This window comes from Beta vulgaris, chromosome 8 (assembly GCF_026745355.1).
Source record: "Beta vulgaris subsp. vulgaris cultivar EL10 chromosome 8, EL10.2, whole genome shotgun sequence".
Lineage (NCBI taxonomy): Eukaryota > Viridiplantae > Streptophyta > Magnoliopsida > Caryophyllales > Amaranthaceae > Beta > Beta vulgaris.
Genome location: NC_079209.1, coordinates 54,118,638 through 54,140,655, shown reverse-complemented (window position 1 = coordinate 54,140,655; position 22,018 = coordinate 54,118,638). Strand labels below are relative to the sequence as shown.

General features: G+C 33.2%; 2 protein-coding genes and 1 non-coding gene across 4 annotated transcripts; 2 read left to right on the top strand and 1 right to left on the bottom strand.

Annotated features, from left to right (window-relative positions):
- Positions 1 to 129: 129 nt before the first annotated feature.
- On the top strand, positions 130 to 13,836 carry LOC104901899 (calcium uptake protein, mitochondrial-like). 2 transcript variants are annotated; one of them, XM_048635169.2, is made up of 7 exons: positions 132 to 853; positions 1,960 to 2,027; positions 2,489 to 2,712; positions 5,005 to 5,088; positions 5,185 to 5,404; positions 6,793 to 7,092; positions 13,497 to 13,836. In XM_048635169.2, the coding sequence occupies exons 1-7, from the start codon at positions 505 to 507 to the stop codon at positions 13,707 to 13,709; spliced, it is 1,458 nt and encodes a 485-aa protein (XP_048491126.1). In that variant the 5' UTR covers positions 132 to 504; the 3' UTR covers positions 13,710 to 13,836. The 2 variants fall into 2 exon arrangements, with proteins under 2 accessions (XP_048491127.1, XP_048491126.1); XM_048635170.2 differs by lacking the exon at positions 5,005 to 5,088 and having other exon boundaries at positions 130 to 853.
- On the top strand, positions 4,230 to 4,301 carry TRNAH-GUG (transfer RNA histidin (anticodon GUG)). The gene has a single exon. It is a non-coding gene; the product is annotated as a tRNA-His (tRNA).
- A 759-nt stretch (positions 13,837 to 14,595) lies between the features above and the next one.
- LOC104901851 (putative UPF0481 protein At3g02645) lies at positions 14,596 to 20,132 on the bottom strand. Its single transcript, XM_010689478.4, has 2 exons — positions 19,628 to 20,132; positions 14,596 to 16,093 (listed from the first exon to the last, which is right to left on the bottom strand). Exons 1-2 carry the CDS (start codon positions 20,054 to 20,056, stop codon positions 14,915 to 14,917), a joined length of 1,608 nt encoding a protein of 535 aa, XP_010687780.1. The 5' UTR covers positions 20,057 to 20,132; the 3' UTR covers positions 14,596 to 14,914.
- Between the last annotated feature and the right edge of the window lie 1,886 nt (positions 20,133 to 22,018).

Sequence of the window (22,018 nt, the reverse complement as noted above, 5' to 3'; positions counted from 1 at the left end):
TAAGATTAATTTTTCTTACTATATTTTCTTATTAACGGTCTAAAATATATTTTGTACATTGTGCTCATTTGGATTAGTATTAGTTGTATAATGCTCACAATACACCCGGTTATATGGTAATTTTTGGTTCACAGGCCGTGTACTATTCTTGGTATTGGACTACCGAAAACAAATACAGCCCAATCCAAAACCCAATTAACATTAGAGAACCAAGTAAAAAAATAGACATAGACCTCGAAGAAACCAACGGCCACTTTTTAACGAACTTTGAGAAATTTATCCATTAACCAAAGCAACAGAAACAAAAACTAACTTCCTCGGTCAAACCTCTGATCCTACCATTTCTCTCGTTCCCCAATTCTTTCTCTTTTCCTCTCACTAAAACTTACCTTTATCTTTTCCTTCATTTCTTTCCTCTTGTCTTTTAGGTTTTTTATTTGGTTAAATTCTTTAAATACTAAAATAGAAATAGCAAAATTTCCTCTGTTTTTTAAGCCTTATACTATGCATTCAACTTGGAGAAAATTACTCAATCTTCATGAAGGGCCCCACCTCAGGAGAATTTTCATTAGATCAGAGCCGTCCATTTCATCATTAGGATGTGGTGGGACCAAGGTTGATGGTGTAGAATCTTATTTTGTTGATCTTGAAGCTTCTTCAACTTCAAGATTGTTAAGGTGGTTGTCATCTGGGCTTTTCATTGTTGGTTCGGGCTTAGGCCTCTGTCACTGGACTGAATCTTCGGGCCGACACGGGCCGGTTCTCGTCGCATACGCCGATGAAGGAGTCTCAGGTGATTCTTCGGAGGTTCAGGAAGCTGTCCCTGTCAAGAAGCCTACATTCCTCTTTAAAGGTATGTATAATGAATTTGTTACAGAATAATTTATTTTTAATAGAGATTATCCTTATTTTATATAGAAACAGTAATATTATTTATGTTTGTTATATGGCTTCTGATAATCATGAATTGAATAAAATTGGCTCATTAAATCGTTCAAGGTTGCATTATAACATGGTAATTAAGTAATATAGTGACATATGAGGATGTATGTTTATGGTGTGTAGGCCTACGAAGCATGATCATGACATTGATTTCCGGCTGGCTAAAAGAGTTACTTCATCCGTTCTTTAATAATTGCAATATGTAGGGGTTGTATAATTTTTTAAGGAGATGAGAGAGTAGTGAGATACGAAAATAGGGATATAAGTATGTGATAAGGAGAGAGACAAAGAGAAAATATAGTCAAATTTAATAATGTTGTAAACTTGTAATTAGTAGTATGAGATTTCCAAATAAGGGAAATGTTGCAAGAATAAAAGAAGGGAGGAAGTATTTGTTGTGCAAATATTTCTGTTTTCAAATCCTCAACCATTTGAAAAAGCAAAAATTATTAAAAAAAACGGTCTAATTTTAATATAAAAGTAGACATCGTTACTAAATGAATTAAAACCTAGTCACTATTGAGCTAATTTTCTTTTTAATATTAGACTTACCATTGTCTAATTTTAATTTAAGAGTAGACAATTTTTTACAATATAAACTCTTGAAAAAAACTGGTTGGAGCTTTCATCGCCAAAAACTCGTGTGATCTTGACTTCGAGTTCAAAGTTCGCCTCCGTGGCGCAGAGGGGTGTTAGGGTGGGATAGATTGTAATTAGGCCGGTTTTCGACTGCTCCTCTTTTCAATGTAATGTTGTTACATTTCATTTCAAGTACCCCAATTTTATTAGTCCTCACTCTAGCATACGTTTCTACATGATACTTTATGTTAGATTAAAAGCACGCAAAATATTAACATAGCAAAGTTTAACTCGATATGTACTTGGATTCATGTCAAATACTAGAATCCAAGTGAGTTCGAGTAATATTGTACTCCCTCCGTTTTTTTTATTTGCTCCTATTTTTAAGGGTCAAAATGTCATGTGCTTTGGCAGTTTTGTGACAATGTGAATTTTCAGATGAGTACAGGCGAAGAGTTTTCTTCAACTACGAAAAACGTATTAGAACGCGAAGTCCACCAGAGAAGGTATGCTTTATTAGTTTTATTTTTTTTAAATCAAAGTGATATACTCCTCTTTTTAAGACTTAATTAAGGTCATAAATTATTTTTCTTGAAGTTCTAGAAAAACTTTAAATTTATGCTATGTTTGATAACCCTAGTTGATACAAAACTGAAAGTGAAAAGTAAAATAGATATTGCAACAATTTAAATGAATTAAGCAAAGTAACAACTCAATTTTTTTTATTTTTTTTGTCATTTTAAGCTCCTTATATTTGGTCAAATAATACTAGTATTAGTAACACCTTAAATATTCATCTCATTTTTTAAGGTAGATAGCTAATACTTCCTCCGTTTCGTTTTAAATGAAACAAAAGAATATTTTATATTTCACAAAAAATACCCTTTTATTGCATTTAAAACAAAACGGAGGAAGTATAAAATGGGTTACCTAACAGGCAAACGTAACCTTAATGTGATGTTCTCAGGTTTTTGAGTACTTTGCCTCCGTTCGATCTGAAAGTGGTGAATACTTGATGACTCCAGGGGACTTGATGAGGGCAGTTGTTCCAGTTTTTCCTCCTTCGGAATCAAACTATGTTAGAGGGGGTTTTTTGATGGGAGAACAATCCCCTGGAGAACTTCAATGTGCTCCTTCAAAGTTTTTCATGCTCTTTGACACCAATAATGATGGCTTCATATCATTTCCCGAGTAAGTCAGTTCTTTGTTTGATTGGATGGAAAATATTTTCAATGAATCATGATTTTTGTTAAAAATTCTAAATGAAATTTCCTTTGGTTCCTTACCATAAATGTTATAGAGAAAGGAAAAAAATAAAAACGGATGGGATAATATGGATGAGAGAAGCAATAGAGGGCTGTAACTCCTGTAAGTGTAGAGAGCAAAATGTGACATTCCTTTCTAAAAAAAAAAGAGGTTATGCTATATGCACTCCTAAAATGCGAATTTATTCCTTTCTTTAAGATATACATACATTGCTTAAAATGAAAATTAATTGTCAATTTATGACAAAAATTTGCATTAATCTATGTAATAAACGATCAATTAATACTTGTTTCTCCCCATTTTTAGCTTCTTATATGCAGCCCTTAGGGATGCATTTAGCTTTTCCCTTAAAAAAAACATATTGGTCGGGGGAGTTTGGTTGAAAGAGTTTTGGGGTAAAAAAAGAGGTTTGATATGAATATGGAGGGTTGCTAGTCCAAATCTATAACGAGAGTGTTCAGTTGAGAGAAGATTGAAAGATTGGTTTAAGCCCAATTTTGAAGAAGCTACTAATAGGAGCTTTTTAGAAGGGAAGCCAAACTACCAATTCTACGTAATTTTTAGGAGTTAAGTACACAAGAGGGTACTGAACTTTGAGAAAAGTTTCAGTTAAGGTACTAAACTTTCAAAAGTTCCAGTTAGGGTACTCAAAATGGATGTCTGTTAACTTAAGGTACTGAACTTTGGTTTGTACCGTTAACATCCCCAAAAATAAAAGAAAAATGTGATATGGCATTCATTAAAAAGAAAAAGCTGACATGACATTAATTATAAAATTCCAAACTCTTTTCTCTCTCCTCTGATTCCTCACCCTCTTTTCTCTCTCCTCTAATTCCTCAACCTCTTTTTACTTTTCTCTCTCTGTCAATCATAATTGTTCCTATACATTCACTGAAGTACAATTGATAAGACCATCTCAATTCTCAACCAATTTAATTTTATGCGCACTTTTTTACGCAATCAACTAAAAGAATTTAACCTAAATTTAAACAAATAGTGAATTTTTACCACAATTTCCATTCTCAATTGCATTCAACAATAAAACAATAGCACAATAACAGTAAAAAAAAATTAAACTCAATTCTATGCGCTTATATTATAACATCAAAATCTTTTTAAATATTAATGAAGTTAATAATCAAATTAGGGTAAAAATTATGACATGAAAGTTCTTAATTTAGAACGATATAACAATTAAAGCAAGAAAACAAATGGCAAAAATAAAGGATGGAGAATCGTACCTGTGACTTCTGAAAATTGATCTCCGATTGTTTGCGAGTAAATTCTTCGGATTTTTCTGGGAATTTCCAAGAAATTTTTTACCCCTTTCTTTTTTTTCTTTTATTTACTATGGAATTAAAAAAAAATGGTAAGGCGGTAAAAGGAAACTGAATAATATGTTTTGATAGTATTTGTATTTGATTTGACATAATACCAATAATGTGGCTGTAGTTTAGTGGTAAGAATTCCACGTTGTGGCCGTAGAGACCTGGGCTCGAATCCCAGCAGCCACAATTTTTTTTTTTTACCCTTACGTTAATAAAAATTTTACATCATTTGTATTTTTTTTTAAATCATTTGTATTAAATGATCCTATGATTTAAATAATATTTGTAGCCATTTTTTTATTTATTAATGTTATTATTGTGTGAGTAGACACCAAACTTATCAAATGTTTAATGTTTGGATAAAAATTTCTTCTTATTTCATTTGTACGTTTACAAATGCATATTTTATATATATGATTATATATAATATAAATCACAAAAATTAAAAAAGTGAAAGGGTATGCAGCTTAAAGTAAGTTTGAGTAGCAAAAAGTAAAAAGTAAAAAGAGGTTAAGGAATTAGAGGAGAGAGAAAAGAGGGTAAGGAATCAGAGGAGAGAGAAAAGAGTTTGGAATTTGTATAATTAATGTCATGTCAGCTTTCTTTTTAATGAATGCCATGTCACATTTTTCTTTTATTTTTGGGGATGTTAACGGTACAAACCAAAGTTCAGTACCTTAAGTTAACAGACATCCATTTTGAGTACCCTAACTGGAACTTTTGAAAGTTTAGTACCTTAACTGAAACTTTTCTCAAAGTTCAGTACCCTCTTGTGTACTTAACTCTAATTTTTAGTTAGCAAGGTTGCATACTTATATCTCACTTTGATAAATGCGAAAGTTGTTATATATATTATTTTGAATTTGTTTGGCATGGTTTTACTTTTCAGGTACATATTTTTGTTCACCTTACTTAGCATACCTGAATCAAGCTTTTCTGTGGCTTTTAAAATGTTTGACTTAGACCATAATGGGTAAAACATACATTATTTTAGATTTTTGGTTCCCTTCATTTTCATATACTTTGTGTCTCCCATATTTCTGGATAACTATTTATCTCCAATTTCCAGAGAAATAGACAAGGAGGAATTCAAGAAGGTGATGGATTTGATGCGAACATATAACAGACAAGGAAGACAACATAGTGATGGTCGTCGTTTTGGGATCAAAATTACAAGTAGTGTTCCTATTGAAAATGGTGGCGTAATCGAGTATTTCTTTGGTAAAGATGGAAGTCAATCTCTTCAACATGACATATTTGTTCAGTTTTTGAGAGATTTACATGATGAAGTACGCTTACTTTTCTCAAATCTTTAGCCTTTCACTAAGAACATCCTACAAAAATAATACTCCCTCCGTCCCATAATATAGTGCTTGTTTCTTTTTTATACGGTTTCCAAGACGTAACTTTGACCTTTAATATCTTCAATTCCGTATTAATAAAAAATATAAAAAGTTGATATTATGAAACTACACATTGAGACGAATCTAACAAGATCTCACATAAATATGTTTTTTTATATATACAAATGAGAATATTTGGTCAAAGATTTAAAAGTTTGACCCACCAAAAATGAAGTAGGCACTATATTATGAGACGGAGGGAGTACTACTTACATCAATTATATAGTTTTGAAATGTCAAGCAAATTGATAATCTTTTCTAAATCTATAATGATACTTCCTCCGTTTCTTCTTAAATGCAACAAATGCACTTTTTTTTAGTATTCACACTTATCATTTTGACTAAGATTTCTGATTCGTATATAACGAAAAATATAGTCAAGTGGGATCTTTTTAGATTCGTCGCATGACATACTTTCAATCTTTCATAATACTACCTCCGTTTCTTTTTAATTGTTACACTTTGACATTTTACACTATTCACAAATTGCACTTTGACCCTCGTTTGTGATTTATACGTGAATAAAAACATAGTCATGTGGGATCTTGTTAGATTCGTATTAGTATGTATTTTATTAATATGTAGTTTTTATATTTTTTACAAATACAAAATTAGAGATATAAAGGCTCAAAGTAGTGCATCGGCATACGTGAAAAGTGTAAGTGTAACAATTAAAAAGAAACGGAGGTAGTATGTAATTTTTATAACTTTTACTTCTATGTAATTTATAGATATTTGTGGTCAAAAGAATGCATCGTGATTCGTCAAAGTGTAATTGTTGCATTTAAAGAGAAACAGAGGAAGTATAAGAATTTACATGCTAGTTATAATATAGAAATGATCTATGAATTCTGATAACACTAAAAAATGATTTAGTTTTGATTGAGAGATGAGGACAAAGCAAGAACATAACAATTATATCAAAGGTTATTCTAAACATTTCATGTGACCAATATTATGAGGGATTAGGACAATGTAACCTAATTCTAATACATTATAGATTACTTTAGCACAAACATAAAAAGAAAAAATTATTATAACCGTTAAATATACATACTTATATGATTGCATTTAGTATATTCCTTTAATGCCCTCAGCCCTAATATATTTGAAGTGATTTAACTATATTCGAAATTACTATCTAGCACATGTTTCATGAAATGTGTGTTAATAATAATTCATGATAATTACATCTATTTCGTTGTGGTTGTGTTAGTAATGACAAAAGTGACTTATATCTAATGAACTGATAGTAAAGTTGCATGGATGCATAGATTTTAAGGTTGGAGTTTGCACATTATGACCACAAATCAAGAGGGACTATCTCTGCAAGGGACTTTGCTTTGTCAATGGTGGCATCTGCGGACATGAGCCATACAACTAGATTTCTTGATCGAGTTGATGAACTAAGCAATGATTCTCTCCTGAATAATGTACGTTTCACATTTGAGGAGTTTAAGGGATTTGCTGATCTAAGGAAAAGTTTACGTCCACTTTCTTTGGCAATTTTTAGTCATGGCAAAGCAAATGATGGACTCTTGACTAAAGAAGATTTTCGAAGGGCTGCTTCTCATGTATGCTTTCTATCTTCTATTTGTGCTTCGTTTTCATGCAACTAACTCATCCTTAATATAATAGTATCCGTATTTCACTTCAAAAAAAAACTCACCCTTGTTTTGTGATCATTGTTACTTATGGGTGTCTTATTGTCTTACATTATTCAACTTGTATATATATGGGGTTGGCAAGTGATAAAAATAACTAAGGTTGTAACGGGATTTCTCTTAATGCATAAATAAGACTGACAATACAAGCACATAGCATATTACTAAGGCCTTGTTTGATTGACAAAACAAATCATGGGAAGTGCAAATTTCTAGGAAATAGAAGTATATGAAGTTGTTTGGTTGGCAAAATCATGGGAATTTGCACTTCCTAGGAAGTTCTACTTCCTCCAAAATGGAGGAAGTTACTTACCTAGGTGCCCCTAGGTAAGTAGAGCTTCCTATAGTGAAGAAGCTGAGATATCAGCAAGAACAAATATAGAGAGAGGAAGAAGAAGAAATTTGTATTAATCTCAGAAAACTGAATCAATCTTTACAGTTGATCAGAAGGATCTATTTATACAATAGTTTGTTGTAAGATAACAAACTTGTAACAGAATATGCTGACTAGGATTAACATAATTTATATATAAATCTTATATCCCCCCTTCAAGCTGGACTTGTGAGACAAGACCAAGCTTGGAGCAAAGAAGGTGATGTTGCTGAGAAGCTAATGCTTTTGTAAGCAAATCAGCTAGCTGTGCTGAACTTTGAATATGACAAGTAGCTAAGAACCCAGCTTCAACTTGCTCACGAACATAGTGCATATCTCTCTTGAGATGTTTAGTCTTTTCATGAAACTTTGGATTAAGAGCCAAGTGCTCAGCAGAAGTATTATCACAATACATAGTGATTGGAAGAGAAACTGTCACTTGCAAGTCTTCTAATAACCCATGTAACCAAACAACTTCACTAGCAGTGGCTGACATGCTCCTGTACTCAGCCTCAGCTGAAGACTTACTGACAGTGGACTGTTTCTTGGTTTTCCAAGAAACTAAGCTGTCTCCAAGACACACAGCATATGCACTCAAAGATCTGCTTGAGAACTGACAGGCACTCCAATCTGAATCACTATAAGCAGTGACCAGAAGCTTGTTATTAGAAGGATAAAACAAACCACAATCTTTAGTACCTTGAAGATACTTCACAACATGTAAGGCAGCCCTGAGATGAGGAACACGAGGTTGATGAAGGAATTGACTTAAATGCTGAATGGAGTAGGATAGATCAGGTCTAGTAAGACCTAAGTATAACAGCCTTCCAATTAATCTTCTATAAATTCTGGTTCATCAAGCACATCACCAATTTCAGTAGACAATTTTAAACCAATAGGAAGAGGTGCAGGAGAAGAATCACTAGACATCATCCCACAGTCAACAATGATGTCATTAATGTATTTCTTTTGTGATAAAAATACACCAGAAGCATTTCGAGTAACCTGAACACCCAGAAAGTAATTAAGATCACCAAGATCTTTTATAGTAAATTCCTTGTCAAGAGCCTGTTTAACAGCATGAATTTGAACCAAATTAGTACCAGTAACCACCATGTCATCCACATATACTAAAATGGCTAAGAAATCACCCTCCAATTTTCTTGTAAATAGGGAGTAGTCTTGCTTAGACTGAATAAAGCCAAGACCCATGAGAAATTTAGAAAGCTCCTTGTTCCATTGTCTTGAGGCTTGTTTAAGGCCATATATGGATTTTTTCAGCTTACATACTTGACCAGGAAGAGCTTTATCATACCCAGCAGGAGGCACCATGTATACTTCTTCATCCAAATAACCATGCAAAAATGCATTATTCACATCTAATTGACACATAGGCCAGTTCTGTGCAACAGCAACTGCTATCAAAACTCTGACAGTGGCAAGCTTAGCAACTGGTGCAAAAGTCTGTGTGAAATCTTGACCTCCACCTGTTGATATCCTATAGCAACCAAGCGTGCCTTGTATCTCTCAATAGAACCATCAGGATTCAGCTTTGTCTTATACACCCACTTGGAACCAATAGCCTTCTTATCTTCTGGAAGAGAGGTTAACTCCCATGTTTGATTAGTTTCAAGAGCCTCTATTTCTTTATTCATAGCAGTAATCCAATGTGGATGTTTAGTTATTATAATGTTTGGGCTCTTTATGTGGCTGTGAATCAAAAAAAAAAGAAGAAGTAGGAATTGAAGAAGGAGAAATAGATGTGTGATGAGGTATATAAGTGGTAATGAAATCATTCAATTTAGTAGAAGGTTTAATGTGTCTAGATGAATGTCTAGGAATGAAAGGAAGAGAAGTAGAAGAAGAATTAAGTTCAGGTTGAGAAAGAGAATGTGGGGTAGGACTAGAATTATCAATATGTGTAGTAGGAGAAGGAAGTATGTGAGATGTAGATGGAGAAGGAGTGTTTATGTGTGAAGAAGATTCATTATTAATTGAATCTTCATGAGTAATCTGCCATTGATTACATGTATCAAGAGAGTCATCACCAAATTGAACAAGAGGAATGGATAAAGTTTGTGTAGAATGAAATGCAGTGGAATAAGGAAAAACAGTTTCAAAGAAGATTACATCTCTAGACACAAAGCATGTATGAGAAGACAAATCATATAATTTGTAAGCCTTTTGCCCATAAGGGTATCCCAATAAGATGCATTTTCTAGCTCTAGCATCAAACTTATCTTTCTGCACATTCATGTTATAAGCATAGCATAGACACCCAAGGACTCTCAGATTATCATAAGATGGAACCTTGTTAAACAAAACTTCATAAGGAGACTTCCAGTTTAATACCTTAGTTGGAAGTTTGTTAATAACATGAGTGGCAGTTAAAAGACAGTCTCCCCAAAATTTCTTGGGAAGATTAGCATGAAATCTAAAGGCTCTAGACATCTCTAGTAAGTGTTGATGTTTTCTCTCTACCCTTCCATTTTGTTGAGGAACATATGGAACACTTCTCTGATATAAGATACCTTTTTCAGCAAATAAATTCAAGCAACATTCTTTAATCACCTCAGTGCCATTATCAGATCTAATGACTTTCACCTTTTTATTGAACTGTGTATCCACCATAGCCAAGAAGTCTGCAATAGTCTTGACAACTTGTAGTTTGTTATGCAACAAAAAAGTCCAAACCACCCTGCTGTTATCATCTAACACAGTTAAAAAATAAGAGGCTCCATTTAAAGCTTTCACCTTGTAAGGACCCCAAAGATCTAAGTGAATTAACTCAAAGCATTCAACTACTCTACTTTGGCTAATAGGAAATGGCAATTTGTGTTGTTTTGCATGAAAGCACACATTGCAGTTATATTCCTTCAAATCTTTGCAATTACATACAGCAATATGCTGCATTTTAGACAAAGAAACATGCCCCAAACGAGCATGTATTACATCAAGATTCTTCTTACCACTCATTTTATTCTGGATACTTGTACTAGTTTTATTTGGTAAAGAACTAGTATGTACAAAAGATTCAGTGACAGCTATATTACAAGAATTTTCACCATCAAGTATCTCATATTCTCTTCCTGGTTTCAGCAAGAAGGAAGAGTTGAAGTAGTATCAACCATGTTGCTTCTTTCCCACAGCAATGATGTGTTTGCTAGTAAGGTCCTGAAAGTAACATCCATTCTTGGTAAACACTACTGTAATCCCAGATTTTTCAATAAGTTGTCCTATAGACATGAGGTTATGTTTGAAATTTTCTACTAAAAGCACATCATGTAATACCAAACCATCTCCCAAAAGAACTGTACCAGTGAATTTCACTAAACAATAACTCCCATCAGGCATCCCTACTTTAATTGGAGTTTTTAACAACACTTTATTAACTAGCAGATTGATATCATATACCATATGATCACACGCACCTGAGTCAATTATCCAGTTGACATGCTCTTGTGATTTAAAAACAGAACAAGTAATAGAGTTATTACCTGCAAAACTAGCAAAGCTAGATGCTCCTTCATCAGATGTCATCTGCTTCCCTTTCATATTCTTCATAACTTGTTGACATATAACAGCCAACATATCAGAATCAATCCCAGTAGCACTATTATGACTGTCATTATGAGTGTCATAAGCATCCAGTGGAGTATCTGGGTTAGCAGTATGCACATTAGCCACAATCTTATGACCATTAGTACCTCCTTTCTTACCAGCCTTGATTGTGTTATACCATTCCGGATAACCAATCAATTTAAAACATTGATCAATAGAATGACCCTTGTTCTTACAATGATCACAAAACTTATCCATTTTATCTCTTCTCCAATCTTTCTTTATAGGATTAAAGAAAGTCTTCTGAGAGTGAACAGCCTTATAAGATCTATGTGCTGCCATAGCACTACTTTCTGCACCAATTTCCACACTACCAGCACTTACTTCTTGTTGTTTTTCAATCTGTTGTACTATGGAAAATGCACGATTTATTGTGGGCATAGGATCCATAGACAAAAGATTAGAGATAGTAGAATTAAAACCACTGTTTAACCCAAGTAAAAACTGCATCAATTTATCTTCTGCCTCCAAATCTTGTAGTTTCTTTAAAAAATTACAAGAACATGAGTTTAATGCACCACAAGAACAGATAGGGAACATCTTCAAACTTTGTAATTCATCCCAAAGTTTCTTAACTTTGCCATAATAAGCCACAATTGACAGATTTTCTTGTTTTAAAGCACTAATTTCTTTCTTCAATTGATATACAAGAGGTCCATTAGATTGACCAAAACGTTCTTGTAATTCACTCCATAAATCTGTTGAATTCTCTATGAATCCAAATTCATCAGACAATTCAGGACTCATAGAATTCAAAATCCAACTCATTACCATGTAATCAGCACGTTTCCATTTCTGGAAATTTTTATCTGTTTCATCCGGCATTTTTAAGACTCCAGTTATAAAACCTTCTTTGTTTTTAGCTATTAATGCTCTCCTTACATTTCTACTCCAACGCATGAAGTTATTACCAGAAAATATAGTAATAACAAGAGAAGAATTTGGATTATCAGATGAAGATATGAACAAAGGATCAACATTACCTCCATTTTCAGTTCCTGCATTTCTACCTCCAACATTTCCACTATTCAACGATCCTTCAGAATCTTGCGTCATTCTTTGATTGTTACCAAACAATCAATATTAAACCTCAATTCAAAATTTCAATGAATTATGAAATTTTAAGAACTGAATCTTGAAACCTTTATCTCAGTATTGAGATAAAGCTCTGATACCATGAAGAAGCTGAGATATCAGCAAGAACAAATATAGAGAGAGGAAGAAGAAGAAATTTGTATTAATCTCAGAAAACTGAATCAATCTTTACAGTTGATCAGAAGGATCTATTTATACAATAGTTTGTTGTAAGATAACAAACTTGTAACAGAATATGCTGACTAGGATTAACATAATTTATATATAAATCTTATATATAGGAAGTTCTACTTCCCATTATCAACCAAACACAATTTTACACTTCCTAGGAATTTCAAATACATGGAAAAAATAATTTCCTAGGAAGTATGACTTCCCATTATCAACCAAACAAGGCCTAATAATGTATGTATGAGGTTATATTAAAATCATTACCAAAGCTACTTGTGACACATCACAAGGAAGACCGATTAATTTTTACATACTAGATTATGTTAAAATAATATTAATCTTAAAAATCTTATAATGTATAAAAATCTAAATAATCTAGAAACATCTAGCAAGAGGGTGAAGAGTTATAATCTAGAATACTCTAAGTGGAAAGTCCTAGACTTCTCTATGCCTAGAATTGTCTAGAGTAAACAAGAAAAAATAAGTAACGCATGTCACCGACCTCAAGCTTGTATAAATATACATGTATGAACTCAAGAAATTGAAATGAAGTTATTGTTAACCAATACCAATTAAGAGATTCCACTAATTCTCTCCTTTTTTTTAAACAAAAACCATCTCTTTTCTAATCTAAGTACACCAAAACTTTAACACAAAAATTTCCAACAGATAATACAATTCTAAGTCTGATGATTTTTCATAATAATAGCAAACTTGTTTTTATGTATCATTATAGTTGACTTTTACACTATTCACAACTCTACTTAGTTTATGTTTGGTGATTTATAGTTAAGGAAAAACATACATATTCATGTGGGATCTTGTTAAATTCATCTGAATGTATATTTTCCGAATATATACTTTTTATAAATTTTATTTATCGGTAATTAAACTTATTGATGGTTGAAATTATGCATTGGCAACTGTGAAAGTCAAACTATTGCAAATAAAAAGAAACATAGGAAGAATGTACAATATAAGATAACATGCATAAGTCATCACTTTTATAAAATATGAAATGTGCATTAATTATGTTTTTCTTTGTGTGTGGAAGGTATGTGGAATTAAACTAAGTAAGAATGTGGTTGACATAATATTTCATATCTTTGATTTGAATCGTGATGGAAGCCTTAGCTCCGATGAGTTTCTAAAAGTATTGCAAAGACGAGAAAGAGATGTTTCACTGCCTAGGGAAGCAGGGTTTAAGGGATTATTTTCTTGCTGGGTGGATTGCACCACTAGTTGCTCTTCTGCTAAGATGTTGTAGGCTGTAACTTCTTCACTAGTATTTTAATACATATGTAGTAACGCCAAATAATTAGTTATGGCCATAAATCAAAGCTTGATTGCTGAAATTTTTCTGCCCAGCAATCGTAGCTATTATTCTGTATTAATCAAGCAAGCTTGATGAATTACAAATATGTATAGGACTTGTTGTTTATATGATGCGTACCACATTTTTCTAGGTACGTTTTATCAGTGTGTTGTATCTCACATTCCTTTTGTGACTCGTTTAATTACTAGATGATAATAAATAGCTGTGGTTAATATTAGAAGTAATTTTATACAAATATTTTACTAACTGCTCCCTCAGTCTCCTTTTGATGTTGTAAGTTTGAACTCATTTGGGTCTTAGCTTATACGGTAAGTTACTAACTAGGAACATCAAAATGAATTATAAAACAGTACTTGACGGATAATTCAAACGTGAAAGAATGCCATCTTAATTGGAATAGATGAAATTTAATTACTTTACATAAACTAGATAAGATATGTGTCTAGTACCAAACTCTAAACTAATATTGTTGTACAATTGTACTACCTAACTGCGGTAATTTACATACACGTAAAAAAGATGACATGATATAAAGTTTAATGTCAGACCAACTAGTTACACGTTTAACCGATTACTCAAGTCTCTAGTAAAATTTCGCATTGTATCTCTTAGTTATGCACTTCAACAAATTAGTTATACAAAAAATCACAAAAACTAACTAGCCATAACTATTAACCTAAAAATCATAACTATTATTAATCAGTTTACCATAACTATCATCCAAAAACCGTAATATCAACAAAATTGCAACAACCTTTTAACCCAAAACAATAACTTTTAATCCAAAACAATAACTTGCGGTCCAAATCAAATAAGCTTCTTTTCGGCATTTGCCTAACATCCAACTTCATTACTTATGTAAACTGGAAATAACATATTGGAAGCTTAAATAGCCCCTAAAATTTCATAATTAATACATTATTTTTTGTTACATGTAAAACCTTCATTTTAAAAGTAAAGTAAAATCCTATAGCGACCCAAAAAAAACCACTAAAGATATATAGTAGATATGTATCATAAGTTATCTGATCTAAGTGTATACATCATCACATTGAGGTTGACGATATAGGCTTTCTATCACAATGACTGCAATAAACTTATTACTATGAACCAAAATCATTAGAAAATTCTTTAGTTCATGATCTCTTTGCACCATTAACAGGTCCAAGAACTCGAGGACATCTATAAACATCACAAAACGATTGGATACACATGAGCACCATGAGCACAAGCGCAAGCAAGAGCATGACAATCTTCCAACAGTAAAATAAACAATCTTTTGTAAACTTGTAGAACTTCACCCTCCTCTTATTGTCATAAAACTCGTTAACTTCTTTGATCACCTTATCCATTGGAGGAACATGCGTAAGCCTTGTAGACCGATTCATCCCATTCCAAAATTGAGCAACATCTTCATCACTTTTCATATAACTTTTTATTATCTTTCTTTCCCTTAGTAATCTCACATCCTCTTTTGTGTCTATGATCCCGTTCATTAGCTCAGTGTAACGAGCTAAGATCGAAGGACCTGAGATCGCTTCAGCCTCATACGCCACCAAGTTCCTTAAGATCACCTCTGTATTAGCATTGATAGAGATCGAAGGAAGATATAATTTTCTGCTCTGCTTATCAAACTCTACACAAGTTATTAGACTGTCTTCTTTAGGACAAAAATGAATGCCAACCTTTAGAAGTTTCGAAACAGAAGGAATTGTAATTTCTTCTAACGTTGGAGCATCATCTTGATCATTTGAGCTCAACATTTGTTCAACTTTTCCCTTGGACGATGAGAGAACTGGGCTAACACTACGAACCATCTTGTGAATAACCTTCAATGGCTTACTATTCGCAAGAAATGGCACTACGTCAAGTATCTTTGCCAATTCAAAATTTGGTTGTGGAATATTATCAACAGGGAAACATTTTCTTCTTTGTTCTTCTTCGATATCTGATAACACCCCTGCATGATCCTCTGGTTTATTACTGGAATCAGTAGGAACAGTTCGAATAGGTACAATCAAGTAGTACATAAGCTCCAAGAGATGTGCATGTTTTATGACATCGCGACTAAGATTGTCCTTGCTGTAGTTGAGTGGTGAGAGCCTTTTACAAGTTTCGAGTAACATCGTAGGTAATAGATCTTCATCAGCTATTTCGCAGGAAGGTAAGATTAGCTCAAGGAGAAAGATTGGAATTTGGTTTTCGAGCTTCATAATGTCTCTGAGAATTGAATGGTAGGCTGACTGGTATGAATCAAGCAAGTAAGAAGTTCTTGGCGAATTCAATAAGCAGCTTTTATTTGGAATCATAAATCCCTGTACAATTAGATTTAAGAATTTTGTATCTGTTTTTAGTCTCGATGACACATAACAAATAATGTAGTGATAAGAAAAAAATGCAAATAAGAAAAGCTTCAATATTGATTTGGATATATTTAAAATTCGGGAATTATATATAGTCTATTAATAAGTTCGAGGAAAACTGTACATTAGCAAAACAAAAAAATAATAATTAGATATAAAAATACACTTAGAAGTTAACGTTGGTCTTGTAAGAGACAATTTTTTTAATTTAAAATTAGCCAATGGTCTAAGCTCAATATTAAGAAGAGAATGGACTACCTTTATGAATATAGTTAGCAGTTTTATCTATTTATTGATCAGTTTAATCTATTTGGCTAGTTAGCAATAATGATCAGTTTAATCTATATAGTGACTCGTTTATCCATTCAATAATGACATATATTAATAAGCGACTAGTTTAATCCATTCTGTAAGACTGTCGGTTTATTTATTGAAACTGTCTAATGTAATTAGGGGTGGATCCATAATATTAAATTTGGGGAGCAATCAATATTATAAATTAGTAACTAAATCATACAAGGATACCTAATATGCCTAGAGCAACAATTCGCCAAGTCATTTTACCGAAAAAATGGATATGAGATATTTAGATTTGACATCAACAAATTTAGTATATTTAGTATTTGATACACTAATATATTTTTTTAAAAAAATATTTTTTATACAGAGTTGTTAGGAATATTTGCAATTAATGAGTCTATTCACTTTTTTCAGCCCCGCTATAAAATTTAAAAACTATCTTGATATTTTAAAACAATTTGACCTTGGTCCCTTTTAAAAGAAGCTATTCTTTTTTAGTGCTTAAGAGACAAATAATTATATCAAAAATATTTTCTCAATATTAAGGAATGATAAAAACAAAAGAGATAGAAAAAACACTTTTAAAGGAATAAATAGAGAATTGGAAGAACAAGACAAAAGAAAGAATTGAAAAAAAGGAACAAAGAAGTATATTAAAGTTTGCAGGATTGCAACCATGAAGTTTTGGAGGAAATACTATTTTTTACCAAATAGTAGCCAAGGAAATTCGAACCATCAACCTAGCTTCTTCACTCCTATCTCCAATCTAAACAAAAGGCACAGATCCATTACACTAGCGGCCCGTTTGGTAGACGTAAATAAATTGCAGTAATGGAAATGAATTTTAAGTGTAATTTTATTAGAGAATCACCCTTAAAATCTGCATGGGGAGACATTTTTTCTCCATAAGCAAGCAATCTCACTCCTAAACTTGTGTTTTTGTCTCCAAGGGGAAGCAATTTTCAGTACCACTCATTACCACCTTACAAGGTGGTATTGGATGGGAATGAAAATTCAAGAAGGAAAGTGGACACATTAGGATAAATTAACATTACCATGGGAATGGATAATGATATTTTTCACAAATTTACACACAAATTCATTCACATTACCACCATTTATGACCAACTACCAAACGGGCCGTAGATACTTCATCATGTAATACATGTACAAGTGTATCTTTTTATTTTAGAAAACTGCTTTGACTAAAAGTCCAAAACAATTTTTTTTTAAATAAATTGGTGGGGTCTAGGCCACCCATGCCCCCTTATTGCATCTGCCCGTGGTTCATGTAATTCGAGATTCAAAGGAAAACAAAAAAATGAGAGAGAAGAGACGATTAGGTTGGTGCGAGATGTATAGAAATAGTGTTAGGTTAAGTGAGATGGAATGGACTTGTTAAAAAATATAGGCTTAGATTTGTCTAATTTTTTGTTAAAATTAGATCGCCTATCCTTATAGTTTGTCTAAAAGCTAAGATATTTACTAAACATTATGCAAATACACAAAAGGATAGTAATTAAATTTTTTTGGTTTCCTCAAATAGTAATTAAAATTCAATATATGCATAACACTAAGTAGGACTAACGCGAACCTCAACACGACGTAGCACGAAAAAAGCAAGACGTAACAGGGGTAGGCAAACACAACTAGGGGTATTTATCGAACAAGCCGATCCTGAATAGCAATGGGCTCAGCTCGAGCTCATTTAACTTTTCATGGGCTCGGCTCGACTCGTGAGCTCGACGAGCTTGGGGGAGCCGAGCTCAGCTCGAGGTCGTGATTAGTTTTTGCTGCTCGAGCTTAGCTCGTGAGCTCGACTAGGCTCGAGCTCGCTTTCAGGCTTAGCTTGAACTCGGGTTCGATTATGGGCTCGAGCACATTTGGGAAATTTCTTTTGCAAAAATTCTGTATATACCTTAGTTGAGTTAATATTTTAAAAGAAATACTTAATATATAAATAATTTTTTAATATATAATTTTTTAATATAAAATCATTTTTTAATATAAAATAATAATCGAGCTGCTCACGAGCTTTTCGAGCCGAGCTTTGCTTAGCTCAGCTCGGCTCGTTTAAGTCTCGAGTCGAGCCACAACGAGTCGAGCTTTGACCGAACAGAGCCTGAACTATTCGCGAGCTTGTTAGGATGATTATCACCCCTAAACACAACATGATATCGAGTGGGTGTCGAGCCATGGGATTGTTCACGGAAAAAAGAACAACAAAATCACGATTTCTAAGGCTAGGAACAGAGGGACAATACAACTCGACATGGCGGCCCATGCATGGAGCTTTTCATGCCTGTGCGTTAGTTTTGAGTTTGATCAGCCCAACACAAGAATGAGTTAACATATCGTGTATAGCTAATGTTGTTAGGTCAGGTGGAGATGGTGAAGCAAGGAAGACAAGGAACGAGCAAAGAAACGAGAGAGGAGCAACTCCCTAGGCGAGCAGTGATATGGCCTGGACGAGATCCCCGTTTCTGCACTATTCCTATTTTCCCAAAAGTGAGGTAGAAACTTTGGGAATTTGTTCCCCGAGTGTGTGAGCACTTTGCCCGGGGGCGGTTTGGCCCGGGAGAGTGGCCTAGTTTTCTGAACGCGTTTCCATGATTTAAGATTTAATAGTGGCCCTTGGATTGCTTTTAGTCTAGGAGAATAAAGACCCGCCAGTGTATGATTTTAGAAGATGCATGTAGCACCACAATTTTATGTTCAAACTTAGAATCTCATACTTTCTAAGATTTAAGGATAGAGATAAAGTTTGTGGCAAAGTTGTGTTGTTCACCATTGTTCTCCATTGATTCCATATTGCAAGTTTGTGGCTTTTTTTCTCGGAGTTCGGGTTTCCCACGTTATATTGGCGTGTATATTTTCCATGCTTTTCCTTTTTTTTTTGGTTTGCATTGCTTGATTGTTGTTTCAAATTTTTGCTTTTTCATAATTGTTGTTAATTACCATAATTAGTTAGCACTTGTTTCTAAATGACAACACGTAGGCCTGGCTAAGCACCTGCACGAGCATGCCAAGGACCAGTGCCATCTTTCAATCAAGTAATTTACGAAATACCGATCGTCAAAACTCAAAAGTACACCGTACCATCTTTCGATCAACTAGTGATTGACGAAATACCGATTGTCAAAAGTACACCCATATCCATATGAAACTAAATGCTACAAAAAGTACCTGAAGGAATTGTAGCAAGAAAAGGCTATCAACCAGCATCATCCAAGCAAGTGTTTGATCATCTTCATCGAGGAAACGGTCATAGCATGCTCGAATTTGAGCGATGTCGTGCTTGACGAGGGAATCAACAAGCTGATTAAGCTTTTCGACAGCTTCTTTGTCGTTGCAACAATCCTTTTGAGACCTCTTTGAAGCAATAAATTTGTACTGCTGCATCTCATAGAGGTCTTCGCGCCAATGGTGGTAAGGTCCAAGACCTATTAACTGAGGGGTGTAAGCTTCTGGCTTTACAGCTCGAAGTATTTTCGAAACCTTATGAATACAGATTTGGGTATCATCAACATCTTCATCTTGCAGCATTTTCTGCATTTTTATCACCCAATCTTTAGGGGTGAACTTGCAAAATGATGAGCTGCTGGCCATCTTCATTATTTATTTAATTAGTGAGCTAGTTTTATTCTCTTGATTATTAGCTTTAGTTCTTACGCATGTATTGTATAAGTTGATGTGTTACTCTTATATAATGGAGTAGAAATGTGAAGTTGAAGATATGTAAGAAATGACATTTTCAATTGATGTGAAACTTGATATATTCACTATACATGCATGCGGCATGCACCATAATTTGTTGGAATAGATGCAATTTCTTGATATGAACGTGGAGAAAACTAGAATATATTCATATGGTCCCAAGTAATTGTCTCTGTAAGTTGATGGTGCAAATAGGTGCAATTTTTGTTAAAGATCTCCCAGTTCACTGCTTAAGTGGTCAAAGTATAATTTTTTTGACTGTATATGGTAATCAAAATATGTGAAAAATATTATTACAAGAAATTAAATTGGTTGGATTCTTGTCAATGTATATACTTTTGCCGTAACAAAATAGATGTTACACTTTCTAAACATTGTTATAACAAAATAAAGGTTACACTTCCTTTTTAGAGTTTGTCTTGTAAGATACCCGCCTATTTTTAAATTAAAATTAAGCAGTCGTAAGCCCAATATTTAAAACAGAATTAGCCCAATAGTGACTAGGTTAATTTCTTTCGCGGACTAGTTTAATCCATTTAGTAACTAGGTCCACTTTTATATTAAAATTAGACCGTCTTTTATAATAATTTTTGTCCTTTTTAGGCAACAATCTCTCTGTATCTCTCTCCTATCACATGGGTTCCCTTTTTTCTTTCTGTCTATCTCTCTCCTCTTCAAAAATTACTTAGAAAAGTGTGTTTTTGAAAGTGTATCTATTTTGTTAAAATTACATTTTCAAATTTACTTTTTCATATTATATAATAAATGATATTCATAGTCAAATTAGCAAATAATTTCATATCTTACGTAAGTTGGGAGATCTATAAAGCACGGAAGGAGCTTTATTTTTGGAACCCTCAATTGGGATCTCATGGTAAGTTGAAAGGACCTGTCAGATCGAAATCTTTCGCAAGTTAACATGATCTAGGTTTGCAGGCGGACACTAGTGGGAGAGCATAATCCCAATTCTCTCCCATTTTCCCTAGCAAAGTCTAGGATTTAATTCTTATGCTAAACTTTATTTGGGATTTAAGTTGGTGGTGCCGTGGTGGAGTTGGGAGTTGGGGAGTTGAGATGTATGGTTGTAATGGACCTTGGAAGAGTACCCTGTATGATGAGGATAGCCTAATAAATTTCTTTTTAACTATTAAAAAAATAGAATGATGCATATAATTAAAGAGTTCAATTTTTGCCTGCCGGAATCCGGATAATGTTGCTATAACTTTTTGGAATAGGGTATAGTGCTAATTTGCTATCATTGCGCTCATACAGTAAAAATCTTTAAAGATCATATTGCAAAAGAATTTAGTCTTTTAGCATAATGGAAATGTATTGTCGTTTTTTCTTCAATGACTTGAGAAAAGCGATCAAATTATCACTTTAAAGCTGTTATGAGTTATCTTCAAGGGAATAAGTTCTTCATATAAATATTCTAACTAGGAAAATGGACTATTGATTTCAACTACTGATAGTCTGGTAGAGGATTTTGTATTGACATTATCTTACATGGTTACGCTAAGAAGCTCCTTTAATCTGGACAATTGAGATTCCATTTACTTCCTATTTCACAATTTTTAATGATCAAAATTGTATTTCATCAAATGTAAAAATGCAAATGTTGCAATTATAAAAGAACCAATGAAGTAAATGGAGAATCTAAAGCAAATCATTGATGTTGATATTAAGTATTTCAACTTCCTCCCCACAAAAAGAAGTATTTAAACTTCTTTTCGATAAAAAGAAGTATTTCAACTTCTGATTTTCTATCGAAAAGTACCTAGACACAATTAAAATATATTAAATCATACACTATGTAGAATACAATTTCAAAAGAAAAATTGATAAAAAGTCCCAACTATT

Bases quoted from the DNA above. Each gene is read 5' to 3' on its own strand.
- LOC104901899 (XM_048635169.2), top strand. From the start codon at position 505: ATGCATTCAACTTGGAGAAAATTACTCAATCTTCATGAAGGGCCCCAC. The intron at 5,405-6,792 runs GTACGCTTACTT...ATGGATGCATAG, and splicing joins TGAGAGATTTACATGATGAA to ATTTTAAGGTTGGAGTTTGC. The intron at 7,093-13,496 runs GTATGCTTTCTA...TGTGTGTGGAAG, and splicing joins TTCGAAGGGCTGCTTCTCAT to GTATGTGGAATTAAACTAAG.
- LOC104901851 (XM_010689478.4), bottom strand. From the start codon at position 20,056: ATGAAGATGGCCAGCAGCTCATCATTTTGCAAGTTCACCCCTAAAGAT. The intron at 16,094-19,627 runs GTACTTTTTGTA...CTAATTGTACAG, and splicing joins TCTTGCTACAATTCCTTCAG to GGATTTATGATTCCAAATAA.